This window comes from Oncorhynchus keta, chromosome 6 (genome assembly GCF_023373465.1).
Source record: "Oncorhynchus keta strain PuntledgeMale-10-30-2019 chromosome 6, Oket_V2, whole genome shotgun sequence".
Lineage (NCBI taxonomy): Eukaryota > Metazoa > Chordata > Actinopteri > Salmoniformes > Salmonidae > Oncorhynchus > Oncorhynchus keta.
Genome location: NC_068426.1, coordinates 27,835,376 through 27,854,579, shown reverse-complemented (window position 1 = coordinate 27,854,579; position 19,204 = coordinate 27,835,376). Strand labels below are relative to the sequence as shown.

Here is a 19,204-nt window from a genome sequence, read left to right as displayed (position 1 = left end):
ATAGTCCTTTCAGAAAGTGTTCAGACCCTTGACTTTTTCCACATTTTGTTACGTTACAGCCTTATTCTAAAATAGATTAAATATGTGTTCCCCCCCATCAATCTAAACACTACCCCAATAAGGACAAAGCAAAAACAGATTTTTAGAAATTTCCCATTTTTTTAAAACAAATTTAAAAACTTGAATTTTACATTTACATAAGTATTCAGACCCTTTACTCAGTACTTTGTTGAAGCACCGTTGACAGCGATCACAGCCTCGAGTCTTGGGTATGACACTATAAGCTTGGCACACCTGTATTTGGAGTTTCTTCCATTCTTCTCTGCAGTTCCTTTCCAGCTCTGTCAGGTTGAAGGGGGAGTGTCGCTGCAGAGCTATTTTCAGGTCTCTCCAGAGATTTTCGATCAGGTTCAAGTCCGGGCTCTGGCTGGGCCACTCAAGAACATTCAGAGACTTGTCTCGAAGCCACTCCTGCGTTGCCTTGTCTGTATGCTTAGGGTTGTTGTCCTGTTGGAAGGTGAACCTTCAACCCAGCCTGAGAACCTGCTCCAGAGCGCTCAGGACTTCATCAAAGATCTCTCTGTACTTTGCTCCATTCATCTTTGCTTCGATCCTGACTAGTCTCCCAGTCCCTGTCGCTGAAAAAAATCCCCACAGCATGATGCTGCCACCACCATTCTTCACCGTAGCTTTCTTCCAGATGTGACACTTGGTATTCAGGCCTAAGAGTTCAAACTTGGTTTCATCAGAACAGAGAATCTTGTTTCTCATGGTCGGAGAGTCCTTTCGGTGCCTTTTGGCAAACTGCAAGCGGGCTGTCATGTGACTTTTACTGAGGAGTGGCATCTGTCTGGCCACAGATGGTTGTCCTTCTGGATGTTTCTCCATTCTCCACAGAGGAACTCTGGAGCTCTGTCGGTGACCATTGGGTTCTTGGTCACCTCCCTGACCACGGCCCTTCTCCCCCTATTGCTCAGTTTGGCTGGGCGGCCAGCTCTAGTAAGAGTCTCGGTGGTTCCAAATTTCTTCAATTTAAGAATGATGGAAGCCACGGTGTTCTTGGACCTTCATTTTGGTAACCTTCCCCAGATCTGTGCCTTGACACAGTACTGTCTCAGTCCTCTACGGACAATTCTGTCGACCTCATGGCTTGGTTTGTCTTTATGGGGTATTGTGTGTCGATTTGATGGAGAGAAAAAACAACATAATTTCATCCATTTTAGAAGAAGGCTGTAAGGTAACAAAATGTGGGAAAAGGAAGGGGTCTGAATACTTTCCAAAGGCGCTGTATATATATAAAAAAAATGTTTTGATTATGGTGGCAAAAGATTCACAATTAGATCGGTTTGGGATCTGAGGGTAGGCCCGGACATAGCACCGTTTCAGCTGCTACACTTGTTTTAGATGTGCTAAATTGCTTAGGACCTAAAAATCATCATTGTGCTGCCTTTGACACTGTTGGCCGTCACATTCTCATTCAAAGGTTGACTGAAATAGGTCTGGAACAGGCATCTTGCAAGTGGTTTGAGAATTAACTGTCAGACAGGACACAATGTCTGATTTCTGATGGTGTTAAGTCTCGTTTCCTGGATTTTACAGAAGCTGTAGCACTGGGGTTCGGTATTGGGAGCATCTACATTTTAAAAAGTCAATAAATCTATTTTAATATACACATATAATAAATCCATTATTTATTTTGGGCAGGTCTAAAGAAACATGAATAAAATGTAGTCAAATTTAAAAGAACAGAATTTAGGGTTATTTGGCACCTTATAGTTAAGAATGATATACAAACCTTTTAAATCAAAACGTATATGGGCTGCATGATGTTTATGAATCATGTTGAATTTGTTGTCCTCAGGGCACCAATGAAAATGAGACCCTGGTCTCAATGGATTCCCCTGATTTAAACAAGCAAACATTTTTTTTAATACAAATTGAATAAATAACAGTTTTGAATGATTCCTGATGGTTCAGTCAGTACCTGATGTGGTCTTTGTTTTTGACAGACGGTCAAGAGGCCCAGGAAGGTTCCGGTGAACCTGCTGAAACGCGCCCCTTCCCCCGATGACCGCGTCTTCAGTAATGACTACAACGATGACTATGACTACGACCAGGACCGCCGCAGTGTGTACAGCGGACGCAGCAGTCATCAAGACCGCGACCACAGCCAGGAGAGGGGTGGTTACACAGACGCTGGCTATCAGGGACGGGGCTTTGACCGTGATTACGGTCGAGATGACCGGGGCAGGAGTGTGGAGAGGGACCTCCATCCAGACAGGCAGTACAGACGAGACGGGAGCATGGGTCGCACTCTGGACCGTGAACGTAGCCCTGACCGCCGCTACAAAAGCGACCTCACTCTTGACCGCGACCACAGCCCCGATCGGCGTTACCGCAGCGAACGGGCCCTTGACCGCGACCCCAGCCCCGACAGGCGTTTCCGTAGTGAACGCACTCTGGACCGCGCTAACAGCCCCGACCGACGGTACAGGGCCGGTCACAGTCCCGCCCGCAGCCATGGTCGCGACCACAGCTTTGAGCGTAACCGTGAACGTGTTCCCAGTGACCGCGACCACAGGAAAGAGCAGATGAAGAGGAGCGGGAGCAGGGAGCGTCTGGACCGCTCACCCTCCCCCACCGCCATGCCAGTCCCCATGGCCCGCCCCCCTCGAGAGCAGGAGCCCCTGGAGAAGCCCCTCAACGTGCTGTTGCTGAAGAACAGGCCCAATGAAGGTCTACATACGTGCATGCATACGTGCATGCATACGTGCATGCATACGTGCATGCATACGTGCATGCATACGTGCATGCATACGTGCATGCATACGTGCGTGCATGCATGCATGCATGCATGCATACATACATACATACATACATACATACATACATACATACATACATACATACATACGTAGAATGTATGCACACATGACTGTAAGTCGCTTTGGATAAAAGCGTCTGCTAAATGGCATATATTATTATTATTATATATATTACATACATACATACATACATACATACATACATACATACATACATACATACTGTACTAACACTCCATATTTACAGTGATATATCTCTACTATGCTCATTCCTCTAAGACAGCCTGTGCTAAGTGTTTACTATCAGTTAAACCATGTTTTTATGTTTACACCATGTGTTTTGTGTGTGTGTTATAGAGTATGGTCTGCGTCTGGGCAGTCAGCTGTTTATTAAGGAGATGACCAGCACAGGTCTGGCCTGCAGGGATGGCAACCTACAGGAGGGAGACATCATACTGAAGGTAGGAAGGGCCTCACATACAGACCACTGTTTCATCTCTGCTCTGGGGGAAAGCGTTGTTTCACTGCTGCCTCGTTAAAAGTTGCATGTTATGTTGGCCTATAATGGGATTTATCCCCCCCCCCTCCCCCCCACATATTACTTAAGAATGATCCGTCTCAGACAGTGGGCTACAGATATTATGTGTGTTTGCTACGATACACTATGAATGTGATTTGACTCTCTCTCTCTCACTCTGTGTCAGATCAATGGTACAGTGACCGAGAACCTGTCTCTAAGCGATGCAGGGAAGCTGATCGAGAAGTCTCGAGGAAAGCTGCAGCTGGTAGTGCAGAGAGACAGGAGACAGGTCCTGGTCAGGATTCCTCCCCTGGCAGACAGCGACTCTGAGCTCGATGGTGAGAGACCCTCCACTCTCAGTCTCTGTGGCAGCAGCTCCTTTCCTTTTTAAGGAAAAATACCTTTTTATGTGGACAGATTCAGAACGGTCCCAGTGCTTTGTAGAACTTATTAATTGAGAGTGTTTTAACCTACTGTATTGTCTACTGATATGAAAATGTATGTTTTTCGGTTGTATTGTCCTGTCCATATCTGGTTTTATTGAATTGTCTGTTTTCTTTTTGTTTGATTCTGGCAACAACAAAAAGTTTCCCCTTAGGGATAATAAAGTTTTGTTTCAACTTTACTCACCTTCCACCTGACCTGTCATTGGTATAGAGAGATTATGAAACGGTATACCCATGTATGTCAGCCAAACAGACACCGTGTTGATGATATTTAGTCTATTCCATCAATAACATTTCACATTTCTATAGAAATAATGTATGAAAAAGAGAACCGTGTTCTCTTCAGTGTCACCTGGCCGTCTCTATGGCTACTGGCTCTATTTCAGTATATTTGTCACGTGATCAAAGTGCAGGTTATGATTGGGTTGTGTAATTAAATGGGAGGGTGGGGTGATGCGCTAACCCAAAGCGTTTGAGGGGGGCGTTGTCACACACCCGGGGACTTCTGACCCACTTTGGTCCATTCAGGGACGTGGTGTGTGAGCGCTTGGCAGGGGAATATAATCCCCCCCCGATAATCCACTTATTGAATATGACAGAATTTCATTATGCTATGGTCTGAAATGTAGCAAATAAATGTGCGATCTAAGATTGGAACTGCAGCTTCTGTATTGAGAACAGGGGTGCTTGTCTGTGTGACGGGTATCTGCAAGAAATTTATCTGTCTGTGGTTTGTTGTGTTTGTCTGTTTCTCTCCACTCCACTAATACCAAATGTAACATTTCTTATGGGAAAAGTCGACTTGGGTTATCTGTCTTGAAGATGAACTAGATGTTGGTAATATTTTGTGTTCCAGATATCTCGGAGATCGAGTCTTACCGCTCCTACTCGCCACAGGATGACCGACGAGCCCCCCACTCAGACCTGTCCTCCCACTCCTCCAATGAGAGGCTCCGAGACAAACCCAGGTAAACAGTCACCCTCTGCTCCCACCTGCTGTATGGATCACTCTTATGTACTGTACCATATAATATTGTTGAGGTGATATTTACATTGAGTATCTGTACACCATCACTATGGCATTTCGGAGAAGATGAAAGCCTACTGTAGCTGTGTTGTACTGTTTGAGAACCATGGGATTATGTGTGTTTTACGATCAGGGAGGAACCTCCCAGCAGGCTGGCTAAAATGGGCGCTATGCCGACACCGTTCGCCATGCCGGCGCGAAAAAAGGATAGAGTTGTGGAGGACACGCCCCTTCTGCCAGTAGAGAGGGTGGAGCCCCGCCCGGAAACACCCCCAGGTAAGCACAATGACTTTGAATAACTGAATATGGGACATTTTTTATTTCCCGTTATCACATTTATCTGTTATATAAGCAGTGCATCAGTTAACTTACCATCGTAGCAATGCTCACCAATGATGATTTCCATTTTGTTTTTACAGCACCGGTAGTAACTGTTGCCCCAAAAGTCCACGCTGTCCCAAAGGTACCACTGACACCAAGCATAGAGGATCAGGAGATATACGGGTAAGTGTTGGTTCCACAAACACATCTACAGCGAATGGGTCTAGGGTACAGACTCACTATTAACTCAACATAGTTAGTACTCTAATGTAGATTATGAATAGAAATGTACAAATGTTATTAACTTGCCTGTTGTCTTAAATGGATTGTGTGTTGCCCAGGCCCAACACTGTGATGGTGCGTTTCCAGAAGGGGGAGAGCGTGGGGCTGAGGCTGGCGGGAGGAAACGATGTGGGAATCTTCATCGCAGGTGTTCAGGAGGACAGTCCTGCAGAACAGGAGGGTCTTCACACTGGGGACCAGATCATGAAGGTAGGGAAAGGGTTAATTCTTAGTCTTAGTCTTCTTTGGGATCGGTGTCCCTTCTGTGGGACGGTTGAGCTAATGCGATTAGCATGAGGTTGTAAGTAACAAGAACATTTCCCAGGACATAGACATACAGTGGGGCAAAAAGTATTTAGTCAGCCACCAATTGTGCAAGTTTTCCCACTTAAAAAGATGAGGCCTGTAATTTTCATCATAGGTACACTTCAACTATGACAGACAAAATGAGAGAAATACATTTATTTATTTGCAAATTATGGTGGAAAATAAGTATTTGGTCACCTACAAACAAGCAAGATTTCTGGCTCTCACAGACCTGTAACTTCTTCTTTAAGAGGCCCCTCTGTCCTCCACTCGTTACCTGTATTAATGGCACCTGTTTGAACTTGTTATCAGTATAAAAGACACCTGTCCACAACCTCAAACAGTCACACTCCAAACTCCACTATGGCCAAGACCAAAGAGCTGTCAAAGGACACCAGAAACAAAATTGTAGACCTGCACCAGGCTGGGAAGACTGAATCTGCAATAGGTAAGCAGCTTGGTTTGAAGAAATCAACTGTGGGAGCAATTATTAGGAAATGGAAGACATACAAGACCACTGATAATCTCCCTCGATCTGGGGCTCCACGCAAGATCTCACCCCGTGGGGTCAAAATGATCACAAGAACGGTGAGCAAAAATCCCAGAACCACTTGGTGGGACCTAGTGAATGACCTGCAGAGAGCTGGGACCAAAGTAACAAAGCCTACCATCAATAACACACCAAGCCACCAGGGACTCAAATCCTGCAGTGCCAGACGTGTCCCCCTGCTTAAGCCAGTACATGTCCAGGCCCGTCTGAAGTTTGCTAGAGAGCATTTGGATGATCCAGAAGAAGATTGGGAGAATATCATATGGTCAGATGAAACCAAAATATAACTTTTTGGTAAAAACTCAACTCGTTGTGTTTGGAGGACAAAGAATGCTGAGTTGCATCCAAAGAACACCATACCTACTGTGAAGCATAGGGGTGAAAACATCATGCTTTGGGGCTGTTTTTCTGCAAAGGGACCAGGATGACTGATCCGTATAAAGGAAAGAATGAATGGGGCCATGTATCGTGAGATTTTGAGTGAAAACCTCCTTCCATCAGCAAGGGCATTGAAGATGAAACGTGCCTGGGTCTTTCAGCATGACAATGATCCCAAACACACCGCCCGGGCAACGAAGGAGTGGATTCGTAAGAAGCATTCCAAGGTCCTGGAGTGGCCTAGCCAGTCTCCAGATCTCAACCCCATAGAAAAGCTTTGGAGGGAGTTGAAAGTCTGTGTTGCCCAGCAACAGCCCCAAAACATCACTGCTCTAGAGGAGATCTGCATGGAGGAATGGGCCAAAATACCAGCAAGTGTGTGAAAACCTTGTGAAGACTTACAGAAAACGTTTGACCTCTGTCATTGCCAACAAAGGGTATATAACAAAGTATTGAGAAACTTTTGTTATTGACCAAATACTTATTTTCCTCCATAATTTGCAAATAAATTCATTAAAAATCCTACAATGTGATTTTCTGGATTTTTTTTCTAATTTTGTCTGTCATAGTTGAAGTGTACCTATGATGAAAATTACAGACCTCTCATCTTTTTAAGTGGGAGAACTTGCACAATTGGTGGCTGACTAAATGCTTTTTTGCCCCACTGTTTCTGATATTGGCAGAAAGCTTAACTTCTTGTTAATCTAACTGCACTGTCCAATTTACAGTAGCTAGAATGGCTTTTTTGCCCCTTTGTATTATCTTTTACCAGATCTATATATTCTCCTACATTCATTTCACATTTCTTTCAAATTTGAAAGTGTTTCCTTTCAAATGGTACTAAGAATATGCATATCCTTAATTCAAGGCCTGAGCTACAGCCAGTTAGATTTGGGTATGTCATTTTAGGCGTAGAAAAAGAAAAACGTGCGGATCCTTAAGAGGTTTTAATGTCTGTTCATGAGTGCTTTACATATGATCGCTAATGTTATGTCTTCTGATGTCTTTGTGTCTGTCAGGTGAACAACATGGACTTCAGGGACATGGTGCGTGAGGATGCTGTCCTATACCTGCTGGAGATTCCAAAGGGAGAGGATGTCACCATCCTGGCTCAGAGCAAACCTGATGGTGAGTCACGCCTTCACTCTGTAGACAAGGACACATCTGTCATTTTATTTCAACTCATGTCGCAGGTGAAGTGGTTTGATGTTTGTGGTGTCTGTCCTTTGTTCCAGTCTATAAGGACATCCTGGCATCGGGCAGGGGGGACTCGTTCTTCATCAGGACCCACTTTGAGTATGAGAAAGAGGTTCCCCAGAGCCTGCCCTTCTCCCGAGGGGAGATCTTCAATGTGACTGACACACTCTATGACGGCAAGCTGGGCAATTGGCTAGCCATCCGCACTGACAAAGACAACCAGCTGCTGGAGAAGGGCATCATCCCCAACAAGAGCAGGTGTGTGTGCGCATACAGATGTAAGATCTTAATTTGATCACTCTGTTGCAGGAGAACTTGTAGTGTTTTGAGTTAGGGCTGCACGTGGAATCAAATTCAGATTGAAATTGAGCTATTGACATGTGCAATATCCATATCGCAAGAGGCCATGATTTTTTTCCTCTTTTTTTGACACTATTAATACTGCAAAAACTAGACTACGGTACCTCCTCCAATGAGATGCACTAGACTGTTCATTCACTCTCTACTTGCACAGAGGATGCTGACCAATCACAAGCAGGGTCTCTCACTCTCTGCATGGCTTGCACATGCTGGCCAATCACAATCATCCCCGCTTAGAGTGTGCAGTTAAACAGGCATTGATTGCCGACACGTTTTCAAGTGTAAGGCCTACGAAGAAACGTCCTGCAGAACAGAAATCACAGAGGTTATCACATAGCCAAAGACATGGTTGCTATTTGTACAGTCCGCAAAGACGGCTTCAAGAGATGATTAACAAGCTGGACAGGAGGTTACAAGATCCCATCTCGCACATAGTTCTCCCAAGTCACCATCCCAACACTGTATTACACATTTTAAGGCAGACGTTGAAACATGTCCCATTGAATGAGCGGATCAGACTTCAATATTTGGACACCGGCTGCACCTTGCAATCGGTAGGCTACGTGTTACATGATTTTAAGGCACTTTGACTTATAGTTAAAATTATAACAATGATTGAGGCTACTTATACATAATTGAATTACACAGTCATAAGACTCCTATTCCATCTGCAGCCAATGGCGGCCTGAATAAATAATTAACTTAGGATATTTAAGAACTCATAATGGTGAAATAGGAACTCATAATGTTATTAATGAATTAGTGCTGTGCTTTATAGCAGACTATATTTGGATCATGTTAAAAATTTATGTCTGTTAATATGTAGGTGTAATAATCCTATCTATTATCATACTGTATGTAGCCTATAACAATGTATTTGTTTAATTTGGTTTTGTATTCAGTTGGCACCGTATGTAGTAATTCATATGATCTCAATTTTAGAAGTTCTCTACCTTGACAGTAGTTTTAACCATGTCTGATGGAATTACCAAGTTTTCACCCGTGTGTGTGTGTGTGAGATTGAGACTCAGAACTTTATGATTCCTGGTGTTCTCTGCTTCTCAGGGCGGAACAAATGTCGAATGTGCAGAATGCCCAGAGCGAAACAGCCAATGACAGAGGAGACTTCTGGAGGTTGAGGGGTCAAAGGGCGGCAAAGAAGAAGGACCTCCGTAAGAGCAGAGAGGATCTGACTGCCACCCCTGTCACCACTCGCTTCTCTGCCTACGAGAGGGTGGTCTTACGAGAAGGTACGTCTCCCAACGCAAAAGACTCCTATCTCCTGTTGGGGTGTGGTCTAAGAGCCACTTGACTGGATAGAACAGAATAAGTTCTAAACTTTCGATTGAACTTAACTATCAACTGAATTATTTATGAGGAACTTTCTCATAATGGAATGCACAGACAAACTATATAGCATGTCTAACCAGAGTTACAGTTGAAGTTGGAAGTTTACATACACTTAGGTTGGAGACATTAAAACTCGTTTTTCAACCACTCCACAAGTTTCTTGTTAACAAACTATAGTTTTGGCAAGTCGGTTAGGACATCTACTTTGTGCCTGACACAAGTAATTTTTCCAACAATTGTTTACAGACAGATTATTTCACTTTATAATTCACTGTATCACATTTCCAGTGGGTCAGAAGTTTACATACAATAAGTTGACTGTGTCTTTAAACAGCTTGGAAAATTCCAGAAAATTATGTAATGGCTTTAGAAGCTTCTGATAGGCTAATTGACATCATTTGAGTCAATTGGAGGTGTACCTGCGGATGTAGTTCAAGGCCTACCTTCAAACTCATTGCCTCTTTGCTTGACATCATGGGAAAATCAAAAGAAATCAGCCAAGAATATTGTAGACCTCCACAAGTCTGGTTCATCCTTGGGAGCAATTTCCAAACGCCTGAAGGTACAACGTTCATCTGTACAAACAATATTACCCAAGTACAAACACCATGGGACCACAAATCCGTCATACTGCTCAGGAAGGAGACGCGTTCTGTCTCCTAGAGATGAATGTACTTGGGTGCGAAAAGTGCAAATCAATCCCAGAAAAAAAACAAAGGACCTTGTAAAGATGCTGGATGAAACGGGTACAAAAGTATCTATATCCACAGTAAAATGAGTCCTGTATTGACAACTTAAAAGGCCAATCAGCAAGGAAGAAGCCACTGCTCCAAAACCGCCATAAAAAAGCCAGACTACGGTTTGCAACTGCACATGGGGACAAAAATCACACATTTTAGTGAAATATCATCTGGTCTGATGAAACAAAAATAGAACTGTTTGGCCATAATGACCATGGTTATGTTTGGAGGAAAAAGGGGGAGGATTGCAAGCTGTGAAACACGGGGGTGGCAGCATCATGTTGTGGGGGTGCTTTGCTGCAGGAGGGACTGGTGCACTTCACAAAATAATGTGGATATATTGAAGCAACATCCCAAGACATCAGTTAAAAGCTTGGTCGCAAATGGGTCTTCCAAATGGACAATGACCCCAAGCATACTTCCAAAGTTGTGGCCACATGGCTTAAGGACAACCAAGTCAAGGTATTGGAGTGGCCATCACAAAACCCTGACCTCAATCCTATAGAAAATGTGTGGACAGAACTGAAAAAGCGTGTGGGAGCAAGGAGGCCTACAAACCTGACTAAGTTGCACCAGCTCTGTCAGGAGGAATGGGACAAAATTCACTCAACTTGTGGGAAGATTGTGGAGGGCTATCTTGACACGTTTGACCCAAGTTAAACAATTTAAAGGCAATGCTACCAAATACTAATTGAGTGTATGTAAACTTCTGACCCAATGAGAATTTGATGAAAGAAACAAAAGCTGAAATAAATCCTTCTGTCTTATTTTTCACATTTCACATTCTTAGGATCACCACTTAATTTTAACTGACCTAAGACAGTGAATCTTTACTAGGATTAAATGTCAGGAATTGTGAAACTGAGTTCATTATCACAGCCGTATATATCCCCCCCCCCCCAAGCAGACACATCGATGGCTCTGAACGAACTTTATTTAACTCTTTGCAAACTGGAAACCATTTATCCGGAGGCTGCATTCATTGTAGCTGGGGATTTTAACAAAGCTAATCTGAAAACAAGACTCCGTAAATTTTATCAGCATATCGATTGCGCAACCAGGGGTGGTAAAACCTTGGATCATTGTTACTCTAACTTCCGCGACGCATATAAGGCCCTGCCCCGCACCCCTTTCGGAAAAGCTGACCACGACTCCATTTTGTTGATCCCTGCCTACAGACAGAAACTTAAACAAGAGGCTCCCACGCTGAGTTCTGTCCAACGCTGGTCCAACCAAGCTGACTCCACACTCCAAGACTGCCTCCATCACGTGGACTGGGACATGTTTCGTATTGCGTCAGATAAAAATATTGACGAATACGCTGATTCGGTGTGCGAGTTCATTAGAACGTGCAGTTGAAGATGTCGTTCCCATAGCAACGATAAAAACATTACCTAACCAGAAACCGTGGATTGATGGCAGCATTCGCGTGAAACTGAAAGCGCGAACCACTGCTTTTAATCAGGGCAAGGTGTCTGGTAACATGACCGAATACAAACAGTGCAGCTATTCCCTCCGCAAGGCTATTAAACAAGCTAAGTGTCAGTACAGAGACAAAGTAGAATCTCAATTCAACGGCTCAGACACAAGAGGCATGTGGCAGGGTCTACAGTCAATCACGGACTACAAGAAGAAACCCAGCCCAGTCACGGACCAGGATGTCTTGCTCCCAGGCAGACTAAATAACTTTTTTGCCCGCTTTGAGGACAATACAGTGCCACTGACACGGCCTGCAACGAAAACATGCAGACTCTCCTTCACTGCAGCCGAGGTGAGTAAGACATTTAAACGTGTTAACCCTCGCAAGGCTGCAGGCCCAGACGGCATCCCCAGCCGCGCCCTCAGAGCAGCTGGCCGGTGTGTTTACGGACATATTCAATCAATCCCTATACCAGTCTGCTGTTCCCACATGCTTCAAGAGGGCCACCATTGTTCCTGTTCCCAAGAAAGCTAAGGTAACTGAGCTAAACGACTAACGCCCCGTAGCACTCACTTCCGTCATCATGAAGTGCTTTGAGAGACTAGTCAAGGACCATATCACCTCCACCCTACCTGACACCCTAGACCCACTCCAATTTGCTTACCGCCCAAATAGATCCACAGACGATGCAATCTCAACCACACTGCACACTGCCCTAACCCACCTGGACAAGAGGAATACCTATGTGAGAATGCTGTTCATCGACTACAGCTCGGCATTCAACACCATAGTACCCTCCAAGCTCGTCATCAAGCTCGAGACCCTGGGTCTCGACCCCGCCCTGTGCAACTGGGTACTGGACTTCCTGACGGGCCACCCCCAGGTGGTGAGGGTAGGCAACAACATCTCCTCCCCGCTGATCCTCAACACGGGGGCCCCACAAGGGTGCGTTCTGAGCCCTCTCCTGTACTCCCTGTTCACCCACGACTGCGTGGCCACGCACGCCTCCAACTCAATCATCAAGTTTGCGGACGACACAACAGTGGTAGGCTTGATTACCAACAACGACGAGACGGCCTACAGGGAGGAGGTGAGGGCCCTCGGAGTGTGGTGTCAGGAAAATAACCTCACACTCAACGTCAACAAAACTAAGGAGATGATTGTGGACTTCAGGAAACAGCAGAAGGAACACCCCCCTATCCACATCGATGGAACAGTAGTGGAGAGGGTAGCAAGTTTTAAGTTCCTCGGCATACACATCACAGACAAACTGAATTGGTCCACTCACACTGACAGCGTCGTGAAGAAGGCGCAGCAGCGCCTCTTCAACCTCAGGAGGCTGAAGAAATTCGGCTTGTCACCAAAAGCACTCACAAACTTCTACAGATGCACAATCGAGAGCATCCTGGCGGGCTGTATCACCGCCTGGTACGGCAACTGCTCCGCCCTCAACCGTAAGGCTCTCCAGAGGGTAGTGAAGTCTGCACAACGCATAACCGGGGGCAAACTACCTGCCCTCCAGGACACCTACACCACCCGATGTTACAGGAAGGCCATAAAGATCATCAAGGACATCAACCACCCGAGCCACTGCCTGTTCACCCCGCTATCATCCAGAAGGCGAGGTCAGTACAGGTGCATCAAAGCTGGGACCGAGATACTGAAAAACAGCTTCTATCTCAAGGCCATCAGACTGTTAAACAGCCACCACTAACATTGAGTGGCTGCTGCCAACACACTGTCATTGACACTGACCCAACTCCAGCCACTTTAATAATGGGAATTGATGGGAAATGATGTAAATATATCACTAGCCACTTTAAACAATGCTACCTTATATAATGTTACTTACCCTACATTATTCATCTCATATGCATACGTATATACTGTACTCTATATCATCGACTGCATCCTTATGTAATACATGTATCACTAGCCACTTTAACTATGCCACTTTGTTTACTTTGTCTACATCCTCATCTCATATGTATATACTGTACTCGATACCATCTACTGTATGCTGCCCTGTACCATCACTCCTTCATATATCCTTATGTACATATTCTTTATCCCCTTACACTGTGTATAAGACAGTAGTTTTGGAATTGTTAGTTAGATTACTTGTTGGTTATCACTGCATTGTCGGAACTAGAAGCACAACCATTTTGCTACACTCGCATTAACATCTGCTAACCATGTGTATGTGACAAATAAAATTTGATTTGATTTTAAATACATTTGGCTAAGGTGTACGTAAACTTCTGACTTCAGCTGTATATTACAGATGTGAGATACTAACCGTGTGTCTGTTTTGATCCTCAGCTGGCTTCAGGAGACCAGTGGTTGTGTTTGGGCCCATTGCAGACGCAGTCAATGAGAAACTGGCCAACGACCTGCCTGAGGAGTTTGTCATAGCCAGTGAGTATGGTGCTCCTAACTTCTGCTTGTAAACTAACATCAAGGCGGTGGCCCGTTCCTGTAGGTTCATGCTCTACAACATCCGCAGAGTACGACCCTGCCTCACACAGGAAGCGGCGCAGGTCCTAATCCAGGCACTTGTCATCTCCCGTCTGGATTACTGCAACTCGCTGTTGGCTGGGCTCCCTGCCTGTGCCATTAAACCCCTACAACTCATCCAGAACGCCGCAGCCCGTCTGGTGTTCAACCTTCCCAAGTTCTCTCACGTCACCCCGCTCCTCCGCTCTCTCCACTGGCTTCCAGTTGAAGCTCGCATCCGCTACAAGACCATGGTGCTTGCCTACGGAGCTGTGAGGGGAACGGCACCTCAGTACCTCCAGGCTCTGATCAGGCCCTACACCCAAACAAGGGCACTGCGTTCATCCACCTCTGGCCTGCTCGCCTCCCTACCACTGAGGAAGTACAGTTCCCGCTCAGCCCAGTCAAAACTGTTCGCTGCTCTGGCCCCCAATGGTGGAACAAACTCCCTCACGACGCCAGGACAGCGGAGTCAATCACCACCTTCCGGAGACACCTGAAACCCCACCTCTTTAAGGAATACCTAGGATAGGATAAGTAATCCTTCTCACCCCCCTTTAAGATTTAGATGCACTATTGTAAAGTGACTGTTCTACTGGATGTCATAAGGTGAATGCACCAATTTGTAAGTCGCTCTGGATAAGAGCGTCTGCTAAATGACTTAAATGTAACGTAAATGTAAGGTGCATCATGTATTTACGTTAGGTGCGCTCAATTTAGTATTTTTAATTTCAATGGAATAGTTCCAAATATGTTCACCCTGCGCTGACCGGGCATTCTAAATTGAGCATTTCCTTATGGCTTCTATGATCATGTGTGTTTATGTAGTATTGGTGAGAAGCTGATGTGTTTTTGTTTGACCACACAGAGACCGAGCCCAAGGACGCAGGCGCTGACAAGTCCTCCGGTGTGGTGAGACTCAATACCATTCGTCAGATCATCGAACAGGTAAACGCGACCACCACCGGCGTCTTCATCCTCCCCATTTGAATCATTACCATCATCTTCATCCACCTCTTACCTTCATCACCGTAGTCATCATCCTCCACCTTACTCTTCCTCATCATCTTCTCCAGCTTCCCTCTCACATTGACCCTGTCTCCCCAGGACCGCCATGCCCTGCTGGACGTGACTCCCAAGGCAGTGGACACCCTGAATTACACCCAGTGGTACCCCATTGTGGTGTTCCTCAACCCGGACAGCAAGGGGGGCATCAAGACCATGAGGAACCGCCTTGTGCCCGGCTCCAGTCGCAGAGCCCGCAAACTCTACGAGCAGGCGGTCAAAATGAGGAAGACCTTTTCCCACCTCTTCACTGGTCAGTCACACACAGCAGCTCCTCTGTATATGGCATTGTACATGTCACTGATGCAAGTCCCCAGGTGAATCCCTAGTATTATGAAGCCCAAACACTAGGGTTGGTCTATTGTGGCCACATTGTTTCAGTAATAAACTATGATTACGCTGTATTTCTTGTTTCTGTTGTGCCAATCATTCTGGTTTGTTTCTCTGGACAGCAACTGTTGACCTGAACTCGGCCAATGACGGGTGGTATGGGAGTGTGAAAGACTCTATCCGGGCACAGCAGGAGCGGGCTGTGTGGATCTGTGAGGGCAAGGTAAGCTCTGTTTTTATTTAATACATATACACTGAACAAAAATATAGATGCAACATTTGAAGTGTTCCTGAAATTTTCACACACAAAGCTTATTTCTCTCAAATGTTGTGCACCAATTTGTTTAGATACCTGTTAGTGAGCATTTCTGATTTACCAAAATAATCCATCCGCCTGATAGGTGTGGCATATCAAGAAGCTGATGAAACAGCATGATCATTACACAGGTGCACCTTGTGCTGGGGACAATAAAAGGCCACTCTAAAATGTGCACTGCAGGCCTGTGCACAAAAGCCGTTGCCAGATAATTTAATGTTAATTTCTCTACCATAAGCTGCCTCAATGTTGTTTTAGAGAATTTGGTAGTACGTCACCCATTGAGCAGGTTTGGGATGCTCTGGATTGACGTATGACAGCATGTTCCAGTTCCCGCCAAAATATCCAGCAACTTCACACAGCCATTGAAGAGGAGTTAGGCAACATTCCACAGGCCACAATCAACAGCCTAATCAACTCTATGTGAAGGAGCTGTGTCACGCTGCATGAGATGCATGAGTCACACCAAATACTGACTGGTTTTCTGATCAACGCCGCTACTTTTGTTTTTGTGACAAGTCATATGAAATCCATACATTGGGGCCTAATGAATTCATTTCAATTGGCTGATTTCCTAATATGAACTGTAACTCAGTAAAATCTTTGAAATTGTTGCATGTTGCGTTTTTTTATATTTTTGGTGTGTGTACACACACACAGAGAGAACAAAAATATCAACCGCAACAATTTCTAACATATTTATTTACTTGAATATGTGAATTTATGTACTGTATGTAGTGTCTTTAATACCAACTTGCTTCTTTCAGTTGGACGGCTCTGAAGAGGAACTGGATATCCATGATGACCACATGTCATACCTGTCAGCGATGAGCGCCGATTACCTGAGCATGGACAGCCGACTGACCAGCGACTTCGACGACACGGCCGACGAGGGTGGGGCTTACACCGACAACGAGCTGGACGAGCCAATGGACGAGCCCCATCAGCCGGTGTCGGCCATCAGCCGCTCCTCGGAGCCCGTACTGCCAGAGGAGGTGGGTGTGCTTTACTACTGTCAATCACTAGCCCTCATTGTCAATCACTCATCCAGTGTCAGAGATGGAGACTGGCATCTGTCTCTCTCAAATGTACTCCATTAATCTCTCATTGCCAGTCAACAATCTTTGACTTGTTGTGTTGACCTAGTCTGTGTTTGTTGACATACGTACATCCCTCCATTCCCACCTGTAGAGACGCCATCCTGCCCCCATACCTCGTATGAGGAGATCAGGGAGCAGAGAGGTGCTGAGAGACCCCAGCCCGCCCCCCACCTTTGTCCCTGAGCCCCCCAAGGTGAGACCCCCTTGAACCCCACCCTCAGTTCTCAAACCCTGTACCACATTTTGTGCTTGCTTTTAAGACCAGAATATCCTCTTCTATTGCACCAGGTGAGGGTGCAGTCTCGGGGGGGCTATGACTCCCATTCCAGCAGCACCATTAGCAGTGACGCGGCCGGGGGGTCCAAGCCCGCCCCGCCCCCCGTGGCCCTCAAGCCCACCCTAAAGGCCCCTGGCCAGTCATCTGAGGACCACAGTGTCCAGGGGGGAGAGGACCCGGCTAACCGCTCATTCATTGGCAAGGTGAAGGCCTTCGAAAAGATGGACCACCTGGCCAGAGCCCAGAGGATGCTGGAGCTCCAGGAGGCCGAGCAAGCACGGGTCAGTACTACTGGTGGAAAACAGACAGTAACGCCCCTAGCAGTAAGATGTAATGCCCATAAAAGAACCAAATGGATCTACAGGGAAAAGTGATCATTTCATATATTCTGATTAAATGTTTTATTTCAAGTACCAAAAGGTATATTCAAGTGCATGCAGTTGAAATCGGAAGTTTACATACACTTAGGTTGGAGTCATTGGAATGTGATGAAATAAATAATTCTCTCTACTATTTCTGACTTTTCACATTAAAATTAAGTGGTGATCTGAAACTGAGTTTAAATGTATTTGGCTAAGGTGTATGTAAACTTCCAACTTCAACTGTATGTTGCTTTATGTTTAATGTACAGTATGTGCGTTGACACAACTGTCAAACTCCTCCTGCTCTCTTGGATGTAGCTGGAAATAGCCCAGAAGCACCCAGACATCTATGCAGTCCCAGTGAAACTACCAAAGCCCAACCACAACCGCCCACAGCCAATAGGGTAAGTTAATCTTTTTAACCTTGTCGATCACCACACAAATTTTGCATTTTTACTTAACTTTCCACTGCCTGTCAGGTTGGGTTCAATACTTTTTTTTGTTACAGACTCAATGCCCAACAATCTGAATGAACAAAAATGTCTCTCCCGCTCTTCTGTGTGTCCAGCTCCAGCTCCAACCCAGAGCCCCAGACCCCGTCCTCCAGGCCACCGTACTCTGAGAGCAGGGGTCACTACGACGACGATGAGGAAGAGTACCGCAGACAGCTGGCCAACCAGACCAGACGTGGCTACTACAGCAACCCCCAGAAGTACAAAGACACTGAGATGTAGGACAGACAGATCCACCTTATTGTTCTCACTGTGGTTACTCAAACACCCTGTCCTGTGGCCCCACCTATTGGCAGGACGATATATCCCATTCAGGTGTGTCCTGACATTGACTGTTTGCCTCACTGTGTGGGATGGCATATATGCCTTTTAACCTCCCAACCCCGCAGTCATATTTATCCAAACCAATAGGGTTCGAATACACTTTTTATAACCGTGTATGTATATATATTATCTTTTTACATGTTTTAAATCTTGTTTATTTCAATGTAACAAACCTGGACAGACATGGGGGCACTCTGTCTCCAGCTGGCCTGTTGGTGGGTCATCTCTCATTGCATACCCTTTGATTTACTGTACTCTGTCATTTTTGTGTATTTTAATACTAGAGATCAGTGCATACAAAGTGCCTTTTATAGTGTAGCAGTGTCAGACCACTGAAAGAAGCAGTCAGCACTAGGCTCTGAGGTGATGGACAAAACATGCCAGTTTACATACAACCTGAGACAATCACATTTTTATGGCATATACAGTATAGATGCGCCATTCTTGTTTTACCAGGGTGTATCAACCATCTGTATATGCATCTACTATTTGATTCATGGTCCTCCTCATGCGGCTGAAATCAACTAGTGAGTCGTTGACTTTCTCAAATAAATCTATTTTAAACTTTCATTTGTGTCGTGGTGACTATGTTTTGTTTCTAATGCAGCCTCAGGCAGGATGGTTTCTGGGAGTTCATTCAACCAGGTGCAAATTATAGCACAGCTGCAACATCGCAGTTACATGCAAGGCTGTAGAAGTG

General features: G+C 45.3%; 1 protein-coding gene across 3 annotated transcripts in view; it reads left to right on the top strand.

Moving 5' to 3' along the window:
* The window catches only part of LOC118385333 (tight junction protein ZO-2-like), a 44,378-nt gene extending 25,304 nt beyond the window's left edge, over positions 1–19,074 (top strand). For 2 of the 3 annotated variants that reach the window (XM_052521217.1, XM_052521216.1), the window contains 19 exons: positions 2,010–2,736; positions 3,183–3,286; positions 3,530–3,683; positions 4,648–4,759; positions 4,952–5,094; positions 5,238–5,322; positions 5,481–5,631; positions 7,675–7,783; positions 7,891–8,110; positions 9,278–9,462; positions 14,045–14,140; positions 15,087–15,166; positions 15,326–15,536; positions 15,736–15,836; positions 16,697–16,924; positions 17,121–17,222; positions 17,318–17,587; positions 17,987–18,072; positions 18,237–19,074. In XM_052521217.1, the coding sequence (XP_052377177.1) occupies positions 2,010–2,736; positions 3,183–3,286; positions 3,530–3,683; positions 4,648–4,759; positions 4,952–5,094; positions 5,238–5,322; positions 5,481–5,631; positions 7,675–7,783; positions 7,891–8,110; positions 9,278–9,462; positions 14,045–14,140; positions 15,087–15,166; positions 15,326–15,536; positions 15,736–15,836; positions 16,697–16,924; positions 17,121–17,222; positions 17,318–17,587; positions 17,987–18,072; positions 18,237–18,402 (3,330 nt within the window). In that variant the 3' untranslated portion in view covers positions 18,403–19,074. Of the gene's footprint in view, positions 1–2,009; positions 2,737–3,182; positions 3,287–3,529; positions 3,684–4,647; positions 4,760–4,951; positions 5,095–5,237; positions 5,323–5,480; positions 5,632–7,674; positions 7,784–7,890; positions 8,111–9,277; positions 9,463–14,044; positions 14,141–15,086; positions 15,167–15,325; positions 15,537–15,735; positions 15,837–16,696; positions 16,925–17,120; positions 17,223–17,317; positions 17,588–17,937; positions 18,073–18,236 lie in introns of those variants that run through there. The other variant, XM_052521218.1, reaches the window with a different exon arrangement.
* Positions 19,075–19,204: the final 130 nt, after the last annotated feature.